General features: G+C 41.8%; 1 protein-coding gene across 1 annotated transcript in view; it reads right to left on the minus strand.

Annotated features, from left to right (window-relative positions):
• BRDT (bromodomain testis associated) overlaps nucleotides 1-11,706 on the minus strand; it is a 34,051-nt gene extending 22,345 nt beyond the window's left edge. The window contains 12 exon segments of the mRNA XM_036755467.1: nucleotides 685-828; nucleotides 906-970; nucleotides 972-1,017; nucleotides 1,104-1,393; nucleotides 1,504-1,682; nucleotides 2,241-2,429; nucleotides 3,001-3,129; nucleotides 5,475-5,828; nucleotides 6,171-6,346; nucleotides 8,257-8,371; nucleotides 9,950-10,087; nucleotides 11,518-11,706. Of these exon segments, the coding sequence (XP_036611362.1) occupies nucleotides 685-828; nucleotides 906-970; nucleotides 972-1,017; nucleotides 1,104-1,393; nucleotides 1,504-1,682; nucleotides 2,241-2,429; nucleotides 3,001-3,129; nucleotides 5,475-5,828; nucleotides 6,171-6,346; nucleotides 8,257-8,371; nucleotides 9,950-10,087; nucleotides 11,518-11,706 (2,014 nt within the window).
• Nucleotides 11,707-12,931: the final 1,225 nt, after the last annotated feature.

Consider the following 12,931-nt stretch of genomic DNA (forward strand, 5'->3'; position numbering starts at 1 on the left):
ACTTTAATTGAAATTTTTGCCAACTCATTCGTTTTGTGGCAGTGATTGTGAGTGAACTGTAAGACTATTTTCTAAAGCAAAAGACCCATGAATGAGGCATGAGTTACTTCTCTGGACAGAATTCTCAACTGTCTCAAACTTAACTGTACAAGGTAACAGATATAGCACATGTGAGGATTTGACATCTAAAGTGCACAACCATTTTGCTATACTTTGAATAAAAAAATGGGAAGTCTAATTAGAAGAATTAGCAGGAATGGTTGTTTTCTCAATTCAAAACACTAATTCAATTTGGAATGAAGTATCACACAGAGAATACATTTTACAACCTTGCTAACCATGATAAACCAGATTAGTCACTACAAAGTGAGATGCCTTTAGTGACCCTTTATTTTTGTGATAAGCTATCGCAGATCTAACATTTTTAAATGTTTTATTAAGCAACTGTCCCTGTTTTAGTCAACTGTTAATTCATTCTTGGACGTTACAAGCCTATCAGAGACTGATACAAGTTCACATACTTCAAGGCAGGAAGACTGGGATGGAAAACAAAGTGAATGGATCTGGCAGTACAAATCATAGCTTCCTGTCAGATGCAACAAGTATTCCTTAAAGAGAACAGTTCTAGCCTTTCGAGGAACAGATGTGCCACCTACACAGAGAGACTGAAAAAGGGCAGCTAACCTGAATCGGAATCGCTGCTATCAGAAGAGCTTGAGTCGCCGCCGCTGCTGCCTGAGCCTGAGGAGCTGCCACCGTCGCCGCCGCTGCTGCTCTCGCTCAGCCTGGTGGCCCCTCTTGTGGCTTTGGACAATTGAGTTTTCTCAGCTGGAAAATAAGGGGAAAGATGACAAACCACCAGCAGAATTAAGGGGCCGCACCGACACTTTAAAACAGTCACCTACATCTTGTTTGGCGTTTTCTAGAATTTAACTGGTTACTGACATCCAGTAACTGCTTTTCCAACTCGTTTTTTCTGCGAATGAAGCTCTTCTTTGGATTTTATTATTTTCTTAGCTGTATGATTTAGGACAAAAAGTGAGCATGGCCACAACCACAGGCAAATACCAGCTAGACTGCTGCTAATTTGCAGAGCTACATACCATGACATTTCCCGGGCCTCTTTCTCAGACAGGCCACGACGAATCTTTCCAGTTCTCTCAAGGTTGATGCTTTCAGGGTTTCAAAATCAATTTCTACCTCATCAGGATTAGAATTCCTTAAAGACGGTTCTCTTGACTCTATTATTTGGACCACTTGCCCAAGTTTGTCTCCGGGGAGTTTGTTTATATCCAAGCTTAATTGCCTTTTCTCATCATAATTCATAGGCTTAGCGTTATCTTCGTCCTCAGATTTATACACCAACATTTGTTGCTTGGCCTTTTTTGGCTGACTGTAACAAATTTCACTTCGTTTAGTAAAAGCTTAGATAATTCTGTGATGTATAACATATGAGAGGCAGAGGTGAACTGTGTGAACAAATAAACATATGAAAAAATTCACCTGTTTTTCAGCTTTTTCTTTAGTTTTATTTGCTTAAATTTTTTCCTCTGACTTTCATCTTTGCTGATAACTTTCTTTTTTTCTTTCTTCTTCCCTCTTTTGGAGCTTTCATTCTTTTTCTTTAGCTTATGGCAAGGTACTCGAGACAGAACTTGTAGCTGTTGATGAACGGCTTTAAGCTAATAAAGAGAAATATTTAACACTTTGAATTAAACATTAAGGACAACTATAAAAAACAAAGGAGCTGCAAATTCAGATATATTATCTTAAGTAAACTTCAGATCCTCACATTCCCTTGAAGTCTGCATATTCAATTTTATTAATTCATTATCCTAGGATAAAGTATCTCCCTTTCCTTTAAATATAAATTGTCCCCAACTTTCTGACACAAAATAAAAAGACAGACCAAAGAAACAAGAAATTTGATTTTAATTCAAAAACAGATTTGGAAGTTACCCAACAGACTAAAAAGAATTTCCAAAATAAGCATGCATTAAGTCTATAATTTTAACCATAAAACAGGTAGCAGTTCACCAAGGAAATTTTTTTTTTAAAAGCTTGAAACTCCATTCATTCATGAAGCACTTCAGAAATACCCTGTAAACCACTAAAATCAGACATCACTAAACAATGAAACAACAGCCTGGTTAATTTAACTGGAGAAAAATACCCTTATGGTACACAAACATGATATTATTGATCCAGCCCAACCAAGGTGCAGAGCAGGTCTGACATACCTGCTCCTGAAGCTTTGCAAGGTGCTGTACTCGTTCATCAGGTGACTCTTCAGAGGAGCTGTCTTCAGAGGAAGCATCACTACTACTTTCTCTACAGAAAGCTTTTGTGACATCCTTTTTAATGTAACAGATAGGCATTCTTTCAATGGGTTCATCAGGGATGTTAGCAAACTGCATCTCAAAAACATCCTAAAATACAAAAAACAAACTATTTTCCATTTAACATACATTTATCAGCAGAACTGCTCCTGAGGAATGATGTTCTGTAAACACTGCCCATAGCTGGCAGACAGCAAGCACTGGGAACACGTTCCAGGCCATGCATCCCCCCCCTCCCCCCCCCCGCTTACGTAACTTCTTCACCTCTACTCCTGGGTGACTGAATTCCTGTTCTCAAACCATTCAGGGGGTTCTTCTCATCTCTCCTGAATGGGTCTCCTGCTCAATGAGATGAAAATTCACATACCACAGAGGGAGCTATGCTCCTCTTGCTCCCATGAAGCAGTCACACACACCACTAAAGAGACCTACTTTGAAATGGACCACCCAAGACAACCTGTACATGCTCCATCCTCAACCACAATGACAGACTCAAGAGGACTTCAGTCAGATCTATTGAATCAGATAGTGAAACCTCAACGTGCTAAACTGCTGTGATCAAACTCTTTGGGAAAGGTTCTTGAATATTAGTTATAAAAGTCATGTAAATATAAACTACATTCTTACAATACAAAACGAAAGATCCGAAGTGATATCTCACCTGAAGGGTTCTTGCCATTGTTACAACCTCATGATCTGGTGGGTTATACTTGTAGCAATTCATAAACATTAACCGAACATCTGCCGCAAATTCAGGAGCGTCCTTATATTCCTGGTTGTCCATTTTTTTCTATTAAACATATTCAAGTGTTTAAAGTTCTAAAAGCATACTAGCAACTAGAGTCATCCATACATAATTTCTGCTTCCTTGCAGCAAGACACATCTTAGCACATTATGTGGCACACTTTTCCCTCCTTTTCCTCAAGCACCACAGGACAGCACCATGTTCGTTTAAAGTCCACATGCTCCAAGCTACAAACACTCCTTACAAGGCAGAGAGCTAGCTGGGCAGTGTGGATGACCGAAGGCTTTAACCCACATGACCCCATGTCTGGGGGGATACATGGGATGAGAACATGCACATAACGCTGACATAATACAGTGGGACTAGCTGCCTGAGAGGAGGCAAGACTGTCCCAGCCACCATATATACCACTGCCAGCAAAATCCAGAAATCCACCCCAAATCAAATAAAGACCAAGAAATCCAGTAAGAAACTACGAAGACTTCATCCAACCAGAAGAGGACTAGCAGTAGGAAAAGGAGTCCATCAACAAGGACCCTTGATATTCAGCCTCTCAGATCCAGAGAGGCCTACTTTGGAGGTGACCCAGTACACGACCAACCGGGGCAGAACACCACCCAAAAAACACCACAGGAGGTAGAGCCCAGAGGAGGCACAAATCACCAAATCAGGAATTAAAATGGAAGAGATGAGTAAATAAAAGACACTAACAAATCTAAACAATGACTGCCAACCTAGAAGTGCTCCAAGAAACATGCACACACAGACTACAAGGAAAAACAATGGACTGTGCACAAGAACCCACATAAATACCTGGAAGAAAATGAAGCAAGGGCTTAAAAATGAAAGGACAGAAGCAGAAAGAAAACACACATAAGATAAAATGGCCAACCTTATTAAGGAAATGGAGCCCTGAAAACCAAAGTAAACTAAACAATCAATGACTCCAACAGATAGCAGCACAATTAGAAGATGTAAGCTACCAAAAATAACTCACTTGGAAATCAGGTCAAGGAGAAATAATTTAAGAATCACTGGACTATTTAAAAACCAGGATTAAATAATATCCTGGATGCTATATCTTAAGAAACCATAAACAGAAAGAATCTATCCTAATCACCCAAAAGGAAGCCCAAGAGGAAAAGTCCCAGGAAAAGTACAGCAAGCATCCCGAAAGAAACCATTCAAATACCAAGGAATCCCAGTGAGGATCACTTAAGGTATGACAGCTTCTACTCTAAATATTAAATGTTAGACTACAATAACCCCAAAGGCCAGAGAGAGCCTTACAATCAGTAATCACTTACCCTGCAAAGCTGCGGATGGAGGAGAGATCAGAGCCACGCAGCAATTTTGGAATATGCAGTCCAGAGAAGCTTAGAAAGGTAGGTTTGAGTGACTGAAAGGAACTGTACAATCAAGTTCTCCTAACATTCTAATGGGGAAAAAAACCCAAGTATTCCTCCAGAATCTTAATGACTGTAAATGACTATAGAGGAGAGTGGGAAAGTTAAGCAAGGAAAAAAGAGACTCTGTAAGGGAACTGGTTCTGTTCTGAGGGTCTGGGAAATGAAAGGTGAAAGAAACACTCAGTATATTAGAGAGGAAGGGAGTAGAATTTGCTACTTTGCATAATTAGGACTCACAGGAACAGGACTATGAGAACAGAGGGAGGGAGGGGGGAAACAGGCATCAAAAGGTCATTCTCATCCAAAGTGGACAAAGGAAGAGTGAATGAGATGATCACAGAAAAATGATCAAACTCAACGTGGAACCAAGAAAAGAACCAGGGGAGGGGCAGGCGTAAGAGGACGGATAAAACTTGGGAAGGAATAGTGGTAAACAATCTTCCTGGGCCTGAAGGGAGATTAAAAGGAGTAAAAAGAAAAACAATTCTAATTTAGAAGGGCACCTCTTAAGTGGGGAATGCCTTAACACGTTGCGGAACACAAACATAACGGACTATCATTATGCCATATTAAAGGAGGACAGGGATCACCGTAGAGAATCCTGGCTATTATGAACCAACGCAGAGTGAAGCAGGGCCAGGAGAAGATGTGTACAAGGCCAAGATCTCTGAAGAAAAGTCATGACCAGAGGTCTTAGGATAAAAGGATCCCTCAGACAGCAGTGATGGACTCAAGATGAAGACACATCCACTCCTGGACACCATCACTGGGTAGATTCCTTGTTCTTAACAATGACCCATCTTTTCTAACAGTTCTGTCCAAGACCACCATGGAATCCCATCACTAGGGTTAAGTACAGAGCACAGAAGCACCAGTATGGGATTCATAAAGTTACAACAATGAAACAAAAGTCAAAATAAAACCTTAACCTAATGACACAAGGACCATTAACTAGGTAAACACAAGACAAAACCACTTACTTTAATTGTTCCAAGATCCATTGGATTTTTAACAACATCATAGTAGTTATGGAGTCCTAAAGCAGTAACGTCAACGGGTTTATAAAAAGGCCAAGCATATGCTACATGTTTCTTCGAAAACATTTCTTTAAGAATCTCGTTACAATATTTTAACTGCTCGGTTAATTTAACACTTTTCACAACTTTATATTGTTGCTGAGAATCTGGCACATTATTCTTCACTACTTTTTCTTTTAAAAGTGGTATTTTAGCAGACTTGTGTTCAACTAGAGTGGGTGAAGATTCACTACTTGCTGTAACTATTGAAGTTGTAGGGGTTGTAGTATCTGCTTTCCTTTTCACACCCCTTTTAACCTAGAATAAAATCCATAATTTAAACAATTACTTGGAGCGCTTAATTTTTTAGAACTTACAGAAAATGGCATTTAAAATGAAAAAGCAGACAATTATTCTAACAGTAACACTTAAAATGAAGGTCTAAAAATCCTTAATCTTAAAAAATCAGAAGCTTTGTTTAAAAACACTTTGCGAAAATAAGCAAAATGGGAAAAGTTGTTCAAGCATTCCAGTCTCAGTTTATATGATTTCATTGCCACATCTATTTTAACTCTTTGCTCAATATGTATAGTTAAGACATGATACGAACAATACCCCAATGTTTATCAAGCTCTATCTTTCAAGGACTTCCTGCCTTACTTGTGTTACAGCCTGTGTGGTACAGCTTGGCGGAGCCGCTTTAGCAACATGCAGGGGAGAAAACGATGTCTGCGGACATGCAGAACATGGAATTGCTTGCTGCTTAGCGACCATTTCAGATGTCTTGGGGGATGGTTTTTCTTTAATAGTACAAACTCCTGAAGATGGTTGAGTACCTAATTTTAAAAAAAAAAAGCATTCAAATGAGTCAAATATTGACAATTCTTTCAGAATTCCATTTTTATGCATTTGCTTTTACACACTTACACACACACACAAAACAGAACCCAGATGTTACATTCCATCCATATTATGACAACTCGTAGTAGTGCAACAGAAACTATTACATAATATCTTTCCTGGTTTAAACAATCTTTCCAGGCTTCCGCTTTAAAATGAATGGAAGACAAAAGGCTTTTCTTAAGGAGATGAACAGGTGGGAGTAACAAAGCCTTCCAACCAAAAGTATCTCCTCTGTTTAGATCCTAGCCTTCCTCATCCAAGAAATGACTGGACTAATGACCAGCACCTTGCACAGAGGCTGCCACAGAGTAGGCACTGCATTAATGTTTACGGACTGACTGCTGCAAGTGCACATCTCCAGACTCAGCCTTCTCCAACGAGAAAGGATTAAGAGGAGGCTTCACTGTTGGAAGTTCCCTTCCTTCAGAACAGGAAGTGGTTTAAGCAGGAGAGCCGCCAGGGAAAGTGCACAGGAGCAGTAAGTGCTGCTTTGGAACGTTAGCCCAGCCCTACATTTAAACACCTTCTCTTTTCCTTGTTCAAGATTCTTGTGACTTTCAAAGCATCACAGGGCAGTCACGGCCAAGGGTACGTGTGGGAGGACGTCAGTCTGGATGTCTCTCTCTGTAGGCCAGTAGTAGCACAGCTGCCAGATTGACATCAAGTTAAATTAATGACTGCTGAAGACCTCTATGTAAAAGAGGGCAGTAGCACTAGCTTTTCCCCCATGACCGCCAATCAACAGCAGCCAGTTCTGCCAAAAGCAGGATTTACACAGCTGGCTTGAGGTCTGCCCAGCCCTTTACAGGTCATCATCTCACTGGACATGTATTAGAACACAGGCTCTTCCTCGTGTTCCTGGGCCTGGCACTTCAAGGCTCCTGGGGATGGCAGAGCTCTATGAACACTGCCACCAGCTGCCATTCAGTGTTCAGTGGGCAGCGTCGATGGCAATGATCCTGAAGTACAACTCGGGGATCAGTTACTTCCAAATGATAGCCGTGAGGCTACAGAAACTCCTAGTGATACTAGAGCCCCATCAGTCAGAAAACAGCACAAGACCAGAGTGACTGCTGCTGAGAAGGGGGGCTGTCACGTACCACCAATGGGCTGATCAGCTGAGGGCCGGAGCCAGAATGACCTTCAAACCTGAGGGGACAGCTCAGAAGTCCGACCAAGAGTCTGTTAGATCGTGGGAATGGTTCTTCTCTGAAGCTGCTTCTGGAGCCGGATGTCTAGCATCACTTAACATGAAGAACCACTTGGCGTAATCATCCAATGCCCTGATGCTTTGCTGATACTGAATTATAAAATAGGCTATCCAGGTCATTTTATTTATATCATATTGGGAGAACGTTGTTACTAAGGGCCTCTTCATTCCCTTTATACCTATTCTCAGGTGACAGAACACTTATTTTTTCCTCTACAATTTCAAAACATGCTTTTGGAGAAAGTGGGATCCCTGACGATGCCCAGAGTCCCCCTCCTTGGTTAGGAGAGACTATGAGGCTGTTCTCTACCAAGGTTCCACACAGTTCCTCCTTGCTGGTCAAAATCAGAACCAAAGCACTACTTTGGGAACAGGAAGTTATGTCAAGAAGTCAGCCTATCTTCTTTCAGCAGGATGAGCCAGCATGTCTGGTGTGGGAGCAACCAAAAACCTTCAGGAAGCTCAGAAAGGCAATGTGTGATTAACACAGCTTTGATTCTTGGGAGAAAGGTCTAACACATGACAGCAAGTCTAACTAACCAAAACTTAATCAGACTAGAACCCTTTAATTTTTAACCCAAAACACAACACAAACTGAGATAAATCTCTCCCACCTGTTTTGGTTATTTTTACCTTTTCTTTTTCTTTCCTTTCCACCTATCACTATTTCTTCTGAAGGCATTTGAGACATTTTTTGCACAAACAGTTTCTCTAAGGCTTGTGCCATGAGAACAATGTCATCGCCTGCCTACAAAACAAATGAAAGATTTATGATGTTATTCAGTTATCATTGCACCATTTAAAGAAATACTTTGTGCATACAGCATTTGGTATACCACAGAAGCTTCATAAAAGCAAATCAGAAAAATTACGTCACATCTCATGTAACCTCTATTTGAATTTTACACACATAGACTGTCCAATGGAAATAACATTGCTGTGTAATTATTATACCAATTCTGTCTCTGGAAAAGAAATAAGGGCCTAGACTAAGAAGAGAAGTCACAGTGAGGCAAATGTGGGAGGCAAGGAAGAATTTCCCAGCATTTATTTAAGAGTCAGGAAACACAGCCTCAGTGGTCACTGGGGCAGTCTTAGAGCTGGAAGAGACCAGAGTGATCAACTGGTCCGATGTTAAACAGCTGTGGAGCCCAAGTTAGAGGATGTTCTTGTCCTGAGATGGGGAGACCCTTTGGGGTGGAGGAGATGTTGGTGTGCCCCCACTTGGACTGGTGGCCTTTGGGTTTTTGTCTAACTCTAGCTTACTTATGCAGGAAACATGTGCCCAAGAAACGGCAAGCTTAACCTTCTACAAAGTAAACATCGACTTCCCTTATCTGCCCCAGACATTCCCAGCTCCCCCACTTTGCTCATGCTTTCCCCTCTACCTAGAATGTGCTGCCTCCGCCTTGTTCCCATTAATTCCTTTTTCTATAGAATATGGTGTGGCCACCTGATACTACCTGGATGACTTCAGGCAAGTCACGTAGCCCTCCCTGAGTCTCAGGCTCCTCACATAATAGGCAAGTCGTCAGACTGGGATGCCGCTCGTCTCCTCTGCTCTTCATCTGCGGGCCCGTGAACTTCTACGTGTTATCTCCTTCCCTCTCCAGAGAGCACCCTACCTAACCATGCCAGTACTCACACCACCGACCCCAGGAGAGCCACTGCCCTTTCTGCAGCAGACTGTAACCAACCCCTACAACTTTCCCAGCTCTCCACCCTTTCCGCTGTCTAGATGGGGGATCCCCAGATGGGAGCACCTCTGAGAGGACAGGGACCAGGTCTGTGTAGACTTAGGCATCAAGAGCCACACACTGATCTGTAAGTGTTTAGAGTACAGTGCATACCCAAATACAGAACTGAGACTGAGCACGAGACACCAAGTAGGGATTCAAAACTCTGTTAAATATCTGAATATTAACTATTTGGGGCAGTGAGTGGCTCAGTGGATAGAGCACTAAGCCTAGATTCAGTCATTCTCAATTCAGCCTCAGGCCCCTCCTAGCTGCGTGACCCTGAGCAAGTCTGTTTGCCTCAGTGTCTTCATTCGTAAAGGGGGATAACGGCAGCACCTGTCTCCCAGTGTCCCAGGACCAAGTAAGATAACAACTGTAAGCACACAGCACTGTGCCTGGCAAACAGCAATACTACACATTAGCGATTGTTATTAGTCATTGGATAAAACAGTAATAAGCTCGAGAATGTATACAACCTAAATGATAAACTGAACATATTTTTACAGTCCTTAATGCTGTATAAACAACATTTGCTAGAACCTAGGGACCATCTAATCAGTAGCTATGATCAGGAAAAAGTAACATACCTTGTTATATAAATAACAATTGGCGAACATTGTTTTAAAGTCTTCTATACATTCTGATGATTTCACATAGTACTTATGCTCCAAGCGCTTTTTAATTGTACTCAAATCCATTGGCTTCTTAACGATGCTGTAATAGTCCTGTGGGGTTTAAATCAGAAGAATGTGAACGCTAACAAAACACATGTGCCATAATTATTAGTGCACAAATGAAAGAAGCCAACATTTAACTTTCATTATACTTAACAGGATCTGAAAACCAAAGAGCCTTGTAACACACAGTTCCAGTGTCTGACTGCCACAGGAATATTTATACAAAGAAAGAGGTTCAGTTCTGCAATAAAAATAGCATTTTTAAAACATACAGAATTACACAACCAACCTTACGCCAAAGCTGGCAGATTTATGACAAACTTGGCATTAAACTAAACATAACAAAAATGGGTCTATTCAAGAAGGGGATAGAATTGCAGCATACGTTTGTTAAGACTAACAATTTGCACCAAAATTTCTCAAAGAATTGATTTCATTCAGGTAGGAGTCAGAGGTGGGGTAAGGGGACAAGTCAGAGGACACAGGCAATGCTTGAACATGCCATGTTCTAAATGTCAAGTCTAACTTACACACCATAGTTACCGCTCTAGCAAGTGTGCCTACGCTTTCCCCCCAGTAAACCAGCCAGCTTACAGCAGGGTGAAAACAATGAAGCAGCCTGGGCCTGGAATTCAGCAGAGGCCCATGGAAATCTCAAAAGGTGACCTAGTCCAAAGCTGCTCAGACCACTCTTAACAATGACTGGGTGACCTCTGGTTTCAACCCGACCTGATGATGCTTTTAAGGATAAAGCATCTATGACAGCTCTCCGAGGACAAACCAACTGCAAGGTGAAGGCCAGAAAGATGATCTACTGGTTTCAAAGAGTTGCTTTCCTTCCCTCTTCAGGGGTGGGTGGGAGATGAGAAGGGGGGCAGTGATCCTACTCCATGTTCTTCTAGAAGCTTCATAGGCATCATATTCTTAATCAATATAGGAACTTCCAAGTGTGGAAGCTCCCTTCACGGAGCTGAGCTGATGGTAAACTCAGCTGATTTTTCCACCCAGTTGCCTCGAAGCACCAAGAGGTTCAGTGACTTGCCCCAGTGGGAGGCAGAATTTGAACCCAGGTCTTCCTAACAGAGCATGGCCCTCCATCCAGATGGCCTTTTCTAATACACTACACCAAGCTAACTCCTACTTAAGACACCCACTCCTAGGGAAAAGTATCTGTAACCAGAACTGCAAAAATTCTCAGCTAGAGTGTGAAGGGAACAGACAAAACCAGAATGATGGATGACAGCTTCATCTATTCGTAGCATCCATCCTTCTCCAGGTGACGAGTCTCAGAGACTTAGAAAGATAGAACCTGCCCTGTTCAGAGCTCTGACCGTTAGTTTTCAGTTAATGCTATTAACACAGGAATGCCAGGCCCCACAGTAACAATCACAGGCCTATGTGGCCCTGATGCCCAAGACATGCAGATGCTGACCACTTCCTGACCCTGTGCTGTCCCTGCCCCCCTAACCCCCACTTACCGGGAGCTTGAGCTTGGCAGCATCCACGGGCTGCTGGAAGGGCCAAGAAAAACTGTGCTGCCACAGAGCCTTCAGGACCACCTTCTGCAGATACTGCAGCTGATTGGTGAGACGGCCAGTTTTTCTGGCATTTATGTACTCTGGTGGAGGGGGGTTGACAATAGCCATCTGTCGACTTGACAGAGACATTTTGAACAGCTTTTTCCTGATAGGGTGTCGTCTTCCCTATACATGTATCCTGGAGAGAAAAAGGCAAGACGTGTTCAAACTCAATTGAGGTATGCCAGATTAAAAACCAGTTAAGAGGTCCCCACACTGAGCCAGGCTCATGACAATGCCCCTAGGCACCGCTCCACCCCCCTCCCCCGGCAAGATTCATAGTCTGATCACCATCAGTGTTGGAAAAGGGAAGTCCAGCAACAGTCCACTGATTCCAGTACTTATCCTGGCACTTGAAGCCCTCCCTGAAGGAGTTTTCTGCTATAGGAAAGCAAGCTCTTTAAAGTGAAAGACTCTATCTTTTTGCATCTGTATCCGCAGTGCTTAGCCTAGTGTCTGGCACATAGGAAGCCACTTAATAAATTTCTCATTCATTCAAAGACGACATCACCTATTTATAGATACCTTTTCCAGCTTGTTCATTGTGTAGTTCTTAGTTTTAGTATTTAAGTTCATAAAATTTCTATTTTCTTTCCTAAAAACATTTACAGGATTGATGTGTTTGGAAGAATCCCCACTAGAAAGACAGGCTCAGACAAGGGCTAGTTTCTAAACAAATATTCCAGATGAATGTGAGTATAACCAAAAAGTTGTCTTTTGGACAATACCACAAACCAGCTAAAAATTAAGACTTAGACAGAAAAAAAAAAAGAGTTAAATGCTTTAACATTCCATAAACCAGCTTTACACTTTTCATGTGCTTTCTAAAGTCCAGCCAATCCAGCCTTCTTCCTGTTTCTTACTCTAAATATCCCAATGCATGGAATGCATCCACTTCTGTCTCTTCAAAAAAAAAAAATCTTCAATTAACAAAAATCTATGCCATCCCGAAACCCCACTGAAAAACGCAACAAAAACTTTGTAACGTGGATAGTCAAGTAAACTCCTGCAATTGGCTGTATTAAAAAAAAAGTCTCATTCTGTAGCACACTCTCACCTCTGCTTAAGAATTCCTAGATTCCTTCTTTCCTTTTAACAATTCCGAATTTACTCTGTCTACCTAACTACGTATTACCTCCTCCAACAGAAGGTAAGCTCCTGGGGGTGGGGAGTGGGGTGGAAGACTATTCTCCTAGAGCCTAACGCAGGGCCTGCCACATACTAGACACTTACCAAGAAGCTCTGCATGTTAACTTAAGTATCTCCAATGCTTTGCACATAAAACAGAAAAGTCCTTAATAAATGCTTTTCATTC

Source organism: Trichosurus vulpecula, chromosome 4 (assembly GCF_011100635.1).
Source record: "Trichosurus vulpecula isolate mTriVul1 chromosome 4, mTriVul1.pri, whole genome shotgun sequence".
In the NCBI taxonomy this organism is placed as follows: Eukaryota; Metazoa; Chordata; class Mammalia; order Diprotodontia; family Phalangeridae; genus Trichosurus; species Trichosurus vulpecula.